The 16,450-nt window shown below is 39.0% G+C and overlaps 1 protein-coding gene across 3 annotated transcripts in view; it reads right to left on the bottom strand.

Moving 5' to 3' along the window:
• The window catches only part of LOC124160205 (lipid storage droplets surface-binding protein 2-like), a 46,313-nt gene that overhangs the window by 9,871 nt on the left and 19,992 nt on the right, over positions 1-16,450 (bottom strand). For all 3 annotated transcript variants that reach the window (XM_046535993.1, XM_046535995.1, XM_046535994.1), the window contains exons 2-3: positions 10,174-10,359; positions 4,305-4,521 (exon numbers count right to left, since the gene is read on the bottom strand). In XM_046535993.1, the coding sequence (XP_046391949.1) occupies positions 4,305-4,521; positions 10,174-10,359 (403 nt within the window). The remainder of the gene's footprint in view (positions 1-4,304; positions 4,522-10,173; positions 10,360-16,450) is intronic.

Raw genomic sequence — 16,450 nt, 5'->3', positions numbered from 1 at the left:
TCTCTTTGAATAAAATATACAGTGTCCGGTGTGATATGGCGGAAATCTTTGATATTCAGCTTAGTAAAACCACTTGTCTGTTTCCACACACTTTTACTGTATTTACACCGACCATGGTTTCGGCAACTTGTGCAACCTTGATAATGGCACAAGTTGCCGAAACCATGGTCGGTGTAAATAAAAGTGTGTGGAAACAGACAAGTGGTTTTACTAAGCTGAATCTCTCTTAATTTATCGCTTCTGTCGGACCTGGAAATATAGTGATGCTCTAATGTTATGTTCTCCGTGTCGCTCTTAAAGATATCCGTTCTCATTTGAAGACATTCAATTAATTTTCTTGAGAAAATGGCATTTTTTGAACTCAACGTCAACTGCGGAAAATACTTTTTAGCAAGGGGCCTGGATATTCGTGGCTTACAGTTTCAGTTAGGACTGATAATGTTTGCAACGTAAGGTATTGAGTTTTGTCCCCCTCACTGAAATCGGCTTTCAATGGCGACTCAGTTTGACGGGCATTTGCTCAAGTGGAGAAGTTATCACCTCTTTGATTGACATGCCTGAACATAGATACCCCTTTCTTCCGTGGACTTTCTACTCGGACGTTAAGAGGCTAGAAGGAAAAAACTTCCCGGTAATCTCATCCCAGTGCATTCTTTTCCCAGTGACTGCAGTTGACACGATGCCTCGGAAGATAAGTCGGAATGCAAGAGGACGATTGTTAGAGGTGTCTGATGTATCAAAATCCCATGCTTGGATAAGAGATATGTATGTGAAATGTTGCAATCGCACCTGATATATTGACGACTCAGTATCAACTCTCTTGATTCTTTAGGCTGTTACTGATTGTGAGTGATTCGTTGACGATGAGTTAGTTCTGAGTTTTAGCTTCTCAGCGGTTTAAAATTCTACGTCATGGAATCCTTCAGGCTGCGTTGAAATACTCAAATCTGCGACCCAGTACATTTAGTAGTAGCACTAAAAAATGACTAGACAAGCAACAAGGCTTACATTCTTTAGGTGGTTCGGTTTTAGGTTTATTTTGTCTCCGGGGCGTACCAATTTTTATCTTCCTTGTAATGAAATAGAATAATTGCTTCAATAAATCAGGGGTTTGCCTGCTTTTTCTTACTTGCAACCAGACTAACAGGTTGATTGAATTTCTTCCACGATTGGCAATATTTCCTCAACATGTTCTGCTCTTTCAGCATGACCCTCAATTATCAGTGCTGGAAAACCGGTGAGGTTTCATTTTGAAGCTAGGAAAAGATTAGAGCAGGCGATATGAGCCAAAAATCTACCTTCTTACAATTAAATTAGACGTTATGAACGCTAGTCGCCATTACTAGCGTCAGTAGGAGAGGAGTATGTATATTTTACGCTTGCTTGGCTATCTGGAAATGTGACTTACGACTTGTTAGATAACGTCCAGACAATGAGGAGATTACACAAGGCGCAATCGACTGCGCAATTACAAAGGTCGATTATCTTTCAAAAAAAAGGATGTAGGGCATGATTTCAGAATGTCGATAATAGTGAAATTTTACTATACTTCATATTTACAGTTAGTATCGGAAAAAGAATAATAATGAAGTAACTTGTTAGCGAATCCGTGAATCCTAACTCGTAGGCAAGCACTATTACTTAAATTAAAACGTATCTAAACCTTATGAATGGAGTCAGATTAAAAAGATCCAGATCTACGGATCATTATGGATAAATAATACCTGAACGCGGTGTAAATTATATCGAATCACAATATTCAGGTAAGTAAGTCAGAGATCGATAGCCAAGAGTAGTGGATTATAGGGAGGCTAATGCTTTTCTTGTTCTAAGGGTGTAAATATTTTTTAATGTTTCGTTTTGCACCAGAATTAGTTTTCTGAAAGTACTATTTATTACATCTAATTGTCCGACCTGTTCGACCCTAAGTTACGCACTTTCATTTTGGAATCTATTTCCCTTGTTTTACGCCCGATTGCTTAGCTACGGACAGATCAGAAAGAACACTCGGAAGAACTTTATCAAGTTACGGGAACTGGCTTGGTAAAAGGATAAATGGGCTGCAGTGCAAATCCATAACTTAAAATTGAAGTACTGTGAATTAATCAAAGCCGATCTGTCACAGTTAATCAGGAATTGCTTGACTTGCGTGTGTCTTAAGTTGCCAGACATTTCGCATTCGAACGAACGGATCCCGAAAACATCCTTTCTTTAGTCCAAGCACACCCTAAACGTAAAAGAATATACATTCCTTTCCGCTTTTTTGTACTGTTTTTTCGGTTTTTGCTCGCCGCATTACGGCGCTCACAGCATTCCCTCAAGTCCCCTATCAAGTGGAAACAGGCGACAGATGGGTGTCACATTTCAGGCAAAATCTGGCGAGAATTTGACACATGCGTCGACGCATTTGGAAGAATTCTTCCCTTGCTTTTTATCGCATAGTGGCTGACAATGAATACATATATTTCTCCTGCCAGTTAAAGATTAAAATACACTTGAGCTTACACACGAATATCTCTAAATTGTGCATACATTTCAATAACAATGAAGAGGTAGGTACAAAGGAAAAATAAACATACGAATTTCACTCAATTACACGTTGTTTCAAGCTAAATTCAAATGTTAAAATATAATTTTAGATTTTTATAAGACTTATTTTGCGTAGGAAGTTCCGGCTTTTGAGGGCGTTTGTGTTATCAATCTATTAATATTTGAAGCTATAAAAAGGCGCTTTTCCAGACAATTGGGGTGGATATAGAGACTTGCTTCAGGCTTGATCTGGCGGCAATTTTAAGGTATTGTAAATCAAAACTTACCGGCAAATTTCCAAAAATATTCTAATTTTATTTTCAAAAACTGTTTTAAATAATTTTTTACTACCTGACAATAACACAAAACGTATTGAAAACGGTTGCGTAAAGAGTTTCTATGAAAAAATCGTGTAGTGTAATTTATATGAAGATCAATTACTTATGAAACCAATATATTTACTATGACCTGCCTCCATTGTGATACATTTTATTTCCGTATGTCTTGCATCTGTCATATTTATTTGCGAGTTAACTTCCTCTACGTAGGTTTCGCGTCGGTTGAATTTTTTTGCTTTGATTTCTATGAATCTACTTACAATTAGCCAATTTTTAGAAAAACCTGTAAGTCATGGAATTTTATTTCGCATGGAAAGCTGAGAAAGAGACTGAAAAGTACGGAAAAATCATATTTACTGTAATCTAACTAAAAAATTGTGTGATTCGTGTCGTACAATTAGTGATACGGTGGTCTGGAATGTTAAAAATCAACGATTTGTTTCCCCATGTAGGAAAACTTTTTTAAATGACCGCCTATGTGATTTTCACAGCCGTTGTAAAATTAATTCAAAATCTATGTGATATTTATTATCTTAATAGTGGCAGAAATAAAAACTTCTTTTGTAAATTTTCACTTTTCCATCAAACGTGAGCCCAAGGTTTCTACGGATAACCGTAATTATCAAGTTGCCATCCATCTAAGTGTCCTTCCATCATCACGATGGAGAAAATCCCATAAAGAAAAACTGAGTGAATTGTTTTACTCGGGAAATTGCTGTTTTGTACAGGACCGGAACTAGGAGTTTGGTCAGGGGGGGACAAATATCAGTGCTGATCCTCCCTCTGATCCTCCTCGCTCGCTCGCTCCCCACCACAAAAATATAATATATAATAATCACCACTACCACCATTAATTACCACCACTAAAATATAATATTTTAAATTAATTTTACATCAATTTTTCAACGGCTGTGAAAATCACATAAACGGTCATTTAAAAAGCTATATTTTTAAAAGTGGTGGTTGAAATTACAAACCGCAAATTCATTATTAATAAGTTTTATTAATATAATTGTTAAATAATTTATAAAATAATAATTATTGTTAAATAATTTAATTAGAAAAAATTTCATTAATATTTAAAATAAACTTATTACATTTTGCCTCCCCCTGACATCTGGGGAACGTGCCCCCCTCTACCCTGCCCTAGTTCTGAGACTGATGGTGACAGAAAAACATTTCTTTTGTAATTTTTCACACTTTAATCAAACATGCACCGACCCAGGTCTCTGCGAATAACCGTCATTTTCAAGGCGTATTCCATCCTTGTAAGGATCCTTGCATCATCATGATAGAAAAATCCCACAAAAAAACTGAGCCAATTGTTTTTACTCGGATAATTTTGTTTTGTGTCTGCCGGTAGGTATGTGTAATTGTAACATTGTTTATTCGCTGCATGGGGCAATCGTGTGCCGTGTGAGATCGGGAGGGCCTCACCTTCTTCCACCGCCTCCTCTTCCTCTTCTTTCGGCGCAATGAGCTTCTGCGCCACGCTCTTCGCCTTCACCATGCCGGTGGACGCGAGATCCTTGCAGTTCTGCGCCAGCATGGCCGCGCTCTGCCGGTCCAAGCTCATGCTTCGCAGCTTCTGACCGCCGTACTCCTTCACCGCCGCCGCCTTCTCCACCACCATCGTCTTCGTCGTGTCCAGAAACTGAAAATAGAGTAATTCCGTTAATTCTATCACTCATTTAGTAAAATATTATTGTCCGATTTCGGATCACTGTGCAGCGGTGATATTATCTTTTATTGGCACGGAAACAATTTCCCTGGACCGGGAATCGAAACAGCCACCTTAGGCTTTCCAGGCCACTGCGCAGACCACTTGATGCATCGATATTTTAAAATTATGTTAATGGTCTTAAAGAAAATGTGTTTGTGATTTTGCGATATTTAATTGCAATTGCAATATTTAGGAAATAAATTATCTTCCCAGATTCATCAGAATATGGTGGTTTGATATGCTTTAAATCGCGTAAACTGATGAAAATATCCATTGTGAATCGTCGATATAGATGTTTTTTTTTAATACATTCCATTCATAGGATTTAGAGACGTTTTAGTTAGAGAAATAATATCAGCCTACGAGTTAGGATTGACGGTATGACTTAAATGGTAATTTATATTTATTCTATTTCAGAAACTAACTGTTAATGAGTCTTATTTTTCCATCATCGCCACTCTGCAATTATGGTCGCATCCTTTCATTGAAAGATACTCGACTTTTGCTATTGCGTAGTCGATTACGACTAATATAATCTCCTCATTGCCTAGACGTTATCTAAGTTACATTTCAAGATAGTCAAACAAGTGGGAAAAATCCATATCTCTCTCCTACTTACGCTAACAATGGCTACGTGGTATAGGCTCCCCTCATGTCTTGAGGAGAAGCAAGAGGATTCTAAAAGTATTATTTTGATCTTAACGTTTGATTGGGGTGAACTTATCCCTTGGCATTTTGATTCAATACCGTGTAAAAATTCATTAAGTTGAGATCTAGATGATGCCTTTTACATCACTCGCGCTATGTAATAGAACTTTTGCGATTGAATATTTACAGTTTATGTCCTTCGAAAGAATTAGGAAATGAACATCAGAAACACGATTCAATAAAAACCAGGATTGGCATAAACATTTGTCAAAAGAAATTAATTACCGCGGTATAACTTCAATGTAGATATTGATATCATAGTCGTTCTTATGGATTATTCATGCAGTATAAGAAATACTGTAAGTACATTGAGGTAAATGGGCGTACCCAGAACCAAAACTAAGGGGGGGGGGGGGGGGGCAAATATAGCTGTGGTCGTTCAAGTTGTAACTTTTTTGCACAGAAAAGGTTAAATTTTGAGGAAATTATGACAGCAATTTATTAGTATTTATAATTATTTGCTTGAAAAAATAATGATTTTTATTTTGGTTCTATGTCTTATAATAATATAATTTTTCTTCAAAAGGAAAATTTGTTCATAACTTTTGTTTTGAACTAAATTTATTTTCGCTTCTAGGGGTTGCTCCCCCCGGCCCCCCGCTGGGTATGCCCATGTTGAGGTAGATAGATGGTTTTCAAAACTGCATAAAATAATGAACAATGTAGCCATGACTGCATAAAATAATGAACAACGTAGCTTTTTACGGAAAAAAATATTTCTTATCCTTTTATAATTTCCAACGTTTACACAGGATGAATTACATAGGAATAGGAACTCGAGAGAAATCTAGTCACCGCTATTATTTAATCGCATTTCTGTCGTCCTCTTGGAAAACGGGCACCAGCAGATTGTTTTTATCTTCCATTTATGAGAACTGTCATCGCTCCTCATTCTCCACGTCATGTTTTTACTACTTTCGACTAGATCCTTAATCACAATTCTTTAATCGACAATTTAGTTTTGAAGATTTATATTCGTAGATATTCGAATGGATGAAACCAAATAAGAGAGCTCGACTTTTACAGACTCAAAACGCATTGCCTTATTCGAAAAGGAGTTATGAATAATCCTTCCTAACTTTTTGTAGACATGAGGTTCAGACTCACTTTTTTTCACCATCACCATACGCACTCTTTCCCTATTTTACAAAAAAATAAAAGCAAAAAAATTATGTATAATCTCGAGAAAATATGTTGATACAGCCTCTCCTATGCCTCGAATAAATTATGGAGTGCTTTACACGAATAAACCTATTTTGACGATGAAAAAGAAATGTAATTGCCCCAAACAGAAAAAAAAACTTTCAGTACATTTGGTAGCCACCTAATTTTCGAAAGACCGCTTTTACTGTTAACTTATCTTTGCCCTAGTAATAATGTCACGCAAAGGCATAGTTTTAGGGTACAAAGACTTTCGTATTTGATTTTTAACTTTTCAATGTTGGTATTTGGAACTTCCTTCCCTGTCAATATTTATTGGATTCTACATTTAAGTACCCTCGTCGCATTTGACCGCAATAGTCGCTCCATCATTCTAAAATTGCTCCCGTGCTGAATTCCGATGCGAGGAAGTGCATCATACGAGTTGGCAAAATGTGAACATTTTAGTTTAATTTTACTACCCCACACCTGATGTTTGACGAGATACTTTCATGAAAAGAAGTCGAAAAATTTCTGTCACTACAAAGTCGATACACCCCGTATACGGCCTGTGTGTTGCTTTTGTTTCGAGGAAAGGAGGATGTGGAGGAGACATCTCTCGGACTCCCGCTCCAACTAGCGTGGGCATTCTCGAAAAGGACGTTGGAAGTCCCCATGTTTTTCCTGTTTGTAAACTAATCTGTTGTCGCCATTTTTTGCGGACGAATTCCTCGCGAATTGCTGCGCGTCGAAAGTTTCCATGCATTTCCTCGTCGACGGCTCGTTTGAGCGCCCATTTCTCAAGAGTTATTTGTTCCCCCAAGGTCTCGAGCGAGCATCTTTTGTGAGGGGCTGCCGTGTTTACAGTTCTATTAAAGGAGAGTCACCCCGTGACGCGTTGCCACATTGTCACCGCACTCCTAGGCCGCCGAGGCCTGCTGAACACATGTTTTGAGAGCACCGGAGGTTAAGCGAATATCGATCCAACGGAAACTCATTCCCCTAACCCTGAAGAATCTGTTTTTCAATAACATCGCAACTCTGTTAGTGCTGTTTGATAATGCGACCTTACACACATGGCTGGGAACAGTGGCGCAGCGAGGGGGGAGTTTTGGGGGATAACCCCCCCCCCCCCCCAGAGCTCAGAGAAATTTTTTAGTTTAATCCATTTTACTTAACTGATTGATATTACTAATAGAATAGTGTAAGGATTAATAAAATATCCCTCAGAAAGCCGTAAAAGACACCATTTTCAATCATTTATATTAAATTTCCGCAATTTATTAATCTCGCACATACCACTTATCCTGGTGGGTATTCCATATCCCCACACGCCCCGGTATTAATTGCACCTAACCCCTAAGCCTTAATTCCTAACTGCGCCCCTGGCTGGGAAAGATAATAAATAGTAATATTTAAGAGTGAAGAATCGTTAATGAAAGGAATAAGTAAAAAGTGATAGACACAGTTAAAAGTGAGAGAAAAATGGGCAACTTAAACTTAAAAAGGTACTTTGTCATTTGCTTTAAATAAGGCTTTTTAGCTCAGTTTATTAAAAAAATAGTGCTCATCTTCATGCTACAGTTATCGAACTATACACTCGATAGTGTAATAGTAATTTTGGAGCGATAATACAAAAAATCAGTCGATAGCAAGTAAAAGGAGATATCCATTCTCAATTGCTCAAGCTATTTAATAGTAATGTAAGCTTAGCGCAAAGCTTCCCAATCGCCAGCGGACCTCTATTTTACTTTTTCTTTGAAACTCTATGGGTATTCTGTGATAACAAATACACTTTGCCATAAAGTATCTATGGCCATCCTTGCATAATATGTACGCTGCATCTAAAATTTTTCATAAAGGGTGATGATTTTTCGATAAATGATCATTCCTATTCTTTGAAATGTTTCAATTTCGCTTCCTTTCCCTAAAATTATATTTAACTGGTTGGCATACACTGAGTCGCGCCCTATGCATTAACAGCTCAGTGTAAACATAAATAAGAGAGAGATTCGGCGTCAGTGAATAGGACCGAGATGGAAATGGACATTTTCAATTTTACTCGATTCTAACCCCTCCCAGTACGACCAATATGTGTCAGAGAAGATGGCCGATTCATTCCATAGCGTTTGTTTTCAATTTTTTATTTATACAAAAAAATTAAATTTCTTCGAATGTCACTCTCAAGAATTATGGAAGTATATAAATAAAATATTAAATATTTTAGTAACATGTTTTTATAATTATATAATTTGCAAATATTACCATTCCGCTTAGTAATACTGATAAGCTTGCAAATCAGTATGTGACCCAGACTGCACAAGTGAGTGTAGCCGACGGTGAATCAGGATTGGCAAGCATTGGTCGGAGTTTAAGATAAGGCTGTCCTTCATCGCCTTTGTTGTTTGACGTGTACTCACAGAGGCGTGGAATGAGTAGGAGACGGGAGATAATATGGGAGAAATGAGTCAAATCAGTGAGGTTCGCGGATAATTAGGCATTAATTAGACAGTGAGCGAAAGGGGTATAATCACTGGTCGACCCGTTTGATAAACTGTCAAAGAACGTGGTACAAAGATTTATCAGAAGACCAGGTTTTGCGGTTTATTTAAGTTACGTGAACAAGGAGTATAGCACTCAATATCAAAATGGTAACCAACTTGAGCAGGTCGAGCTGTATTAACTATTTAGGAAGCGCGTGAGAAGAAAACGGGCCCAGCCCTAAGAACATGAGTAAAAGAGTGGTGTAGCAAAGGAAAAGTTTACGAATAGAAAAGTTTATGAGAAGATCCTTCCGCAAGAATTTGAAGGAAAAGCTAGAGAAGAGTCTTATCTGGGATATGGCACTTTGCGGTCTGAAATCATGGACACTTAGAAAGGAGGACCAGAAAAAGGAAGAGGCGTTCTAAATGAGGCAATTGAAGCGAATTGAGAAGGTGAACTGAGAGGAGAGGAAGAGGAATGACGAAGATCTAGAAGTGGTAGGAGAGGAGAGAAAACTTTAAAATGAAATACGGAGGAGACAGAGGGTATGGATGGAGGGAGTAATGCGCGGAGAGGGGATGTTTACAACAGTTTCAGAGGGAAGAATGTTGGGTAAAATGAGGAAGAAACAGAATCAAGTTTATGGATACAATCTAAAGAAAAATAAGCCTAGTTGTGAATCTAAATGGCACGTCCAATTTTTGAGGGGAGACAGATTCTCCTAGTGCCTAATGCAAACTTACCCTAACCGGCAGAGTAAATTATTAATAGCTGGTTTTATGTGTGGTTTGCTCTAACCTCTGAATGGTGCAGCCTTCCATTTAACCTGGCTGAAAGTGCTGGTGAGCTTGAAGTCTGATTAAATACAGTAGCTATATATATATATACATACCAGACATTCCAAAATCTCCATTCTTCCGGTGCCACCGCGTCTGGTTGTTTGTTAATGACAACAGTTTCGCTAGCACTGCTGCTGGCGTCTCCAGGTCTGCTGTCATCATAAAACAACTAGACGCGGTAGCGCCGGGAGAATGGAGATTTTGGAACCTCGACACCGCGGAAACCTACGCAGTCACATATACCAGGCATTATAAAACTGGCCCTGAATAGTGAAACTGAAGTTCAGGTTTCAATAATGGGTTCAGTCTTTGGTAACTACGCGGCTTTCTATAGCGCTCTCGTCTAAAATTTACTATTTGGACAGTACCTATCTTCATCATGAGGAGAGGTTTCCATTGCATTGTTTCTCACCTCTTGTGGTGGCAATTTGACGGCCGGGACTTTGGCTTCGACGTAGTCGAGGGACGAGCAGAGCAGGGAGTCGACCGTCTTGAGCGGCTTCTCGAGTTTCGCGGTCAGTGGCATCGCCGTCTCCACAGCCTTGTTCACTGTAGACTCGGCCGTCGACAGCGTCCAATTGAGCGCCGAACTGGATTCCTGCACGGAGAAAAAAATGAGTGAAAAAGACGAAATCATCAATCCCAAAACCACACCTTTGCGTTGCGAATATTTTAACCCAAGCAAGAGAGGATATCTCTATAGTTAGGGGCGGTGAATAATACGATCAGTTTGGTGAGCTAATAAAAATAAATATAAACAGAAATTTTTTATGTATTAGAAAACTTAGTTTAATTAATTTGCACAAGCATGGCAAGCACATACTACCACGACTGACAAATCCCATAATTATTTTTTTACATGGGATTTCGAAAATTTTATTGCCTGCGAAACGTTTACTCAAAGATGATGAGAACTTCATGCCTAATGCTGCCTGCTTATTGTGGGCTTTCTCAGTATTGGTCGTGTCTCCCTCCTATGACCTTATTTGTTCCAGAATGACTATTATGCCATCGTTGTTGCGAGAAATCCATTCAGTCTTTTACGATTCCGCGAATGCGATAGTAAATTTTTTGCAGGAAAAACCTAGCGTTTGCATTGAATGAAAAAGACGAGGCTTTGGAGTCAGGAAAAAGATGCTATCCTACGTAGAAAACATAAAGTTTATTGCTACTGAGGTCACGCTGGGGCTTGAGTAAATAATGCAGTTAATCGAATCCTGTAACTACTTCAAACGCGTTTTTGTCAATGGAAAATACATTTAAGTACCGTGGACAGTAGCTTCAAAGCAATCTCTGGGTTGATAACTGTTGATGATGATGACAATGAATTTCATTCAAAGCATGAGACGTAAAACACCGACTTTGTTTTGGAAAAAGACCGACTTAGCACAATTCATGTCCAGTTACCCAAGGGCATACAATTTTCCTGAGCAATTTCTCTTCAAGTCATCTTACTGTGAGAGCAAGACGAGATTCGTTAAAAATGAATGCATAGCAAACAAATATCAATTAAAAATTCAAGGAAGCATCAACCATTGCTGTTTCTGTAATGTGAAGCCTAAAATGCAGAGAAATTTTTAAATACGTTGAGATCAGCGGCGGTGCGACCAGGTCGGCCGGTCGGCGACCGCTGAGGGCCCCGAGATTAGAGGGCCCCCACAACGCTCGCGTCTATTGTGAAGCGTATGTTGAAGGTGCAATAAAAAAAGACTAATATTTCTTGAACCAATTTTTTTCTGCAATTAAATAACTCTACGCTTATATTAGTTGCTTCATTTTCAACATACTCAGTGTAAAAAGATTATATACAAATATAATTAAAATAAATGTGCCAGAAGATGAAAGAGAACCTGATGCTTTTTTGATAGGGTTATTCGAAAATGTTTTTTAGAGGTTTGATTTTAGATTTCAGTGGCGTTTTAAGGACCTAAATCACTAAATAAATAATGGAACCATTATCTTATAAAATTTTTAAGCTGTAAAATTCTCACTTATCATAGCACTTTTATGACGAAATTGCATTTTTATTTACTTTCATCTAATTTTTAAGAGATAGAATTGCGTCGAAATCCATTTCTTGGCATGGAATTCCGTAAAATTTTCCGGGGGGACCCTTGCACTCCCAGATAAGAAGGGCCTCATAATGAGCCCTAGGTAAGGGCCCCCGACGACCAATGATCCCCCCAGGTTGAGACAATTCATTTGCAATCCATCGCCGAGCAACACGAAAAATCGTAATAACTCTTCTGCAATTTTATTTATGCTCCGATACGAGGCTGAGGATCATGAGTAGTATTACAGGTTGTTACAGATCATGGATTTGGTATTCACTGCGGGGTTTTGTCTTAGTGGTGATATGAATGCTATCACCTGAATTAATATTATGTGAAATGTGTAACATTAAGGCGGACGTTGGCTTTCCACCTTGTGGGCTCGGGTTCAAATCTCGGCAGTGGCAGAGAATTTCCAAAGGTTGCCCGATTCCTGGTTGAGTGTTGTGTGGAGAACATTTCAAGCGCAACACTCCGTCCGTCGGATGGGACGTTAAGCCGTGGTCCCCTTGGCGCCTTTCGTTAAGAGCAGGCTAATGCCGACGCCGAGTTTATCCCCACCCTTCCTTCCCTGAGGGCACAAATGACCGCAGCTGTCGGTCGCCTCCTCCAATAGGGTGGTTTCCTATTATTTTTTTATTGCCTAAATCGAAAGATTATTACTCCTGGAGTACGTATTTCATGCCTTTTGATTTTTAAATTACGATATCTATTTTTCGCGATTAAATTAAAAGTGAAAAATTTCAAGCGCGCGAAAACGCGACGGGTAAGTATGAATGCCGGGAAATCTCTCCGTGTGATGTATTTCTCGTTCCCGCTGCCGCCGTGTGAGGTGACCTTGAGGGAGGCTTGAGCGCAGATACGACGCAGGCTGCTAGCGGGTAGCTGAGTAGGTACCCTGCTAGCTGGTAGCGCTTGGCTTAAATAAGGATTATTAACACCTTATCAAACGAAGAAAACTTTCCGACCTTAGCCAGTTTTAATAAGTGATTATTAAGACATGTTTCCCTGAGCTCTGCGCCTCATACATGCATTGGTAATCTCAGACGATGTATAACTCCTATCTACTCGTATAGAAACTAGGTCCCTGTGACGTCACGTGGAGTAGCATCGCATGGGCGCCAATCTGGCCCTTTTCAAATGAGGATAAAAATGGGCCATCGCCATTCGTCTAAACCGGTATTTCTAAAACGAAATAATTTGCATATTATGAATACACTAATGGTGGGTAACGAATCGCAATCAATGTCTTTCGTTTTCTTTGATGAAGGAAACTACCCTATTACCTACCTACCTATGAAGGCGGTGGGAAATCGACTAATCCATTTGAATATATTATGTTATTCACACGTATTTTAAATGAGGTTAATACATATGTGAGAGAAGATTAGTGTCATGACAGATAGATGTGGAAAACGAGTGCTGGAAAACAACAGAAGTCGTAAACAACCAGCTATATATGTCTCTCCTCTTCTCTCGTTCCGTTTGTTTAATTGTTCTCCTTATTCCCCTTCTCGAATAGAGTGGTTTTCTATTATTTTTTCATTGCCTAAATCGAAAGATTATTACTCCTGGAGCACGTATTACACGCTGTTAGATTTTTTAATGACGATATCTATTTTTCGCGATTAAATGAAAAGTGAAAATTTTCAAGCGTGCGAAAACGCGACGGCTAAGTATGAATCCTAAGAAAAGCCCGCGTAACGTCATTCTGGTTCCAGCTGCCGCCGTATGAGGCCACCGAGGCCACCTTGGTGAGAGGCCTTTAGCGCCGCTACGATGCAGGCTGCTAGCGGGTAGCAGAGTACCCTGCTAGCAGGTAGCGCTTGGCTTTAAGAAGGATTATTAATACCCTATCAAACGAGGGAAACTTTCCGACCACAGGCAATTAGAGATGTTTCCCTCAGCTCTGTGCCACAAGCATGCATTGGTAATCTCAGACGATGTAAATCTCCTGACTACTCATATAGCATCTATGCCCCTGTGACGTAACGTGGAGTGGCATCGCATGGGCGCCAATCTGGCCTTTTTCAAAATAAGGTTAAAATTGACCATCAACATTCATTTAACCTGGGATTTCTAAAACCAAATAATTTGCAAATTATGATTACACTAATGGTGGGTAAGCACTCGCAATCAATGCCTTTCGTTTTCTTTGATGAAGGAAACTACCCTATTCAGTCTTGGTCTTCCTCTTTTCCGTTTATCTGGAGGTCTAAAATCCAATACTTGCTTCTCCATCTGGTGTCATCCATCCTATTAACATGGCCAAACCAGAGTTGTTGCTTCCATCGATTGTCTCTTTCCAATTTCATCAACTTCATTACTGTATAATTTCTAACTTTATCAAGTCTACTCTTTCTGTAACTCATCAAGTAATCTCTGTCAGTCGTCAATAACCTATTTCTGATTTTTCCTTAATGTCCCACACCTCTGCTCCATGTGTCATCGCACTTTCCACGATTGTTTTAAATGTTCTTATTTTTGCTTACCAGGCAATATGTTGGTGCCATAAAATAGAATTTAGAATTTTTATGTTATTTCTTCGTTGGCAATTCTATTGTTGCTCTTCGTAAGTCTCTCACTCAGTATGTGGATCTTAAATTACCAGTAGGCTTGATATGTGAGGGTTGAATTAGCACACAAGCGTGTGGATTTCACACAATTTGGATAGGAAACAGAAGTTCCTTTCCGTTTGTCGCTCCGCACTCTTTGAGGTTTTTTGTTTTGGTTCATTCGAAGGCTATTGCCCTAGCACTTCAGCCATAAATAAAGCAAATGATTACGGAAGTTGTTCCATCATTTCGCGAGAAAATTTCGCATATTTACGAGCCCTGTATTTTCTTGGGCGCGCAAATGCCTGACTTCGCACTTTACAGAGCATTTTGGACGGTCACCAAGGCGAAGCTGTCATGATTTTCTTCACATACTCGGCTCACGAAAGTCTAGCTCTGTCGCAAGGTTACCGAAAACTAGCGCGTCATCGCGGCTCTCGAGATGGAGGCGTTTTGGCTGGACCAGAGGTCTCCCGCCTATTAAGATGCCGGACGCGAAGGTTGTACAATCATATGCATCTCCTCCACACCTTGGCGCTGGTCTATTTTCGCCTCCATCAGCGATAATTTCGCATCTGTTCGCGGTGAAGGTGAATATAATTTTGGCTGTTCAGCGTTCGTGACTATGTCGAAGAAGAATAACTTTGTTAGTCTATTTGTTAAATTTATCTGGTGGATACTAAAGAAGGAAAAATGAGATAATTAAAAATTTTCGATTTTATAATTTAATTTTTTAAACTAATTTTATTTTTGAATGCGTCTTCCAAGAATTCAAAAAAGATTCCTCGTCCTCAAAGTAAGTTCCTATGTATCTCAATGTGAGAAGAACTTCACATTCCAAGCAAATGCTGAGTAACATTTGCAACGTTTACCCTCCTTAATACCACTTTTTGGCTTAATTGTCACGTGAGTCAATTAGGCCATCAAAAATTAATTTAATTGTAATTTATTCTACTTTGGACGCCATAAGTGTATACTGGCCGTAATGGCTTTCTTTATTACCCGTAATAATTCATAATTTCAAATAAGATTGGGGTCCTTACCTACGGGAATGGAGTACTAATTAATAAATTTCCCTGTCAAAGGGCAATTACATAAAGACTGAACCTCGGAGGTACGAATTCGTGGACAATTTAAAAAAAATGAAGATTGCCTTTCAAGATAAACACCACCAGGTCTAAAAAAAATCACTGCTCTCCCGGTGAAATACTTAATGCTTGATTGAGTGCCTTCTAAGCGATTGATTTAAAAGGAGCTATATCTGGGTTTTCCATGGAGCCAGGGACTTTACTCAAACCAACACATCTGTCACTGTCACCAAGTCGAAGATTGAATTGTTGTAGTGGAGTAACATGCGCATTTTAAATTTCATAATCAATCTTGTAATTACCTGGGTATATGTAGCGAACCTGTGTAGTAAAATTTACCTGCATATCAAATTCAAATTTTTACCACCGAGAAAATACTGAGATAAAATTGTTTGCTTAGGGAATATATACTTGCCATGAAAATGCCAAGGTCACATAATTATGAATTTAGTACATCAGCCATCTTGCGAATTGTAATGCTCGTATTCCTAATTTATGATCAGTGAAGGTTGAATATTCTATTCGGCGTCCTATGCCCTCTCTTCTCCCATCTTTTCCGTCCCTAAACTGACAATGACTAGCACGAAATTAGCCGTTACATTCACCCGATATAATATTTCATCATACTCTAATCCAATCAAAATGATTACACAAGTCTCTTGTCGCTCTTTGGCATTATACAAAATCTATATGCATTGCCATTCTTCCCCTTCCTTTGAATCACGTGATCAGAAAGGCTTACTTGGGATGATCCCAATGCTAAGATCACCGCTCTTCTCCAACCTCGTAAACTGCCGGCTTTTGTCATCATCGAAAACGAACAAGGTGAGTCATAGAAACAACTATGACATTAGCTTTGAGGGAGTCAGTTTAACACTCTTTTCAAGTTTAGACCTACCATGAGCTTTGGAAAAATTGCCATGGGAACTAAAATGCGCAGCGATCTACGCATTGGCCCGGAAAGCCGAAGGTCTATGGTTCGATTCCCGGTTCAG

The sequence above is a fragment of the Ischnura elegans genome, chromosome 6 (assembly GCF_921293095.1).
Source record: "Ischnura elegans chromosome 6, ioIscEleg1.1, whole genome shotgun sequence".
NCBI lineage: Eukaryota > Metazoa > Arthropoda > Insecta > Odonata > Coenagrionidae > Ischnura > Ischnura elegans.
Note: the sequence above shows the minus strand (reverse complement) of the source record. Positions and strands in the feature narration are given on the sequence as shown.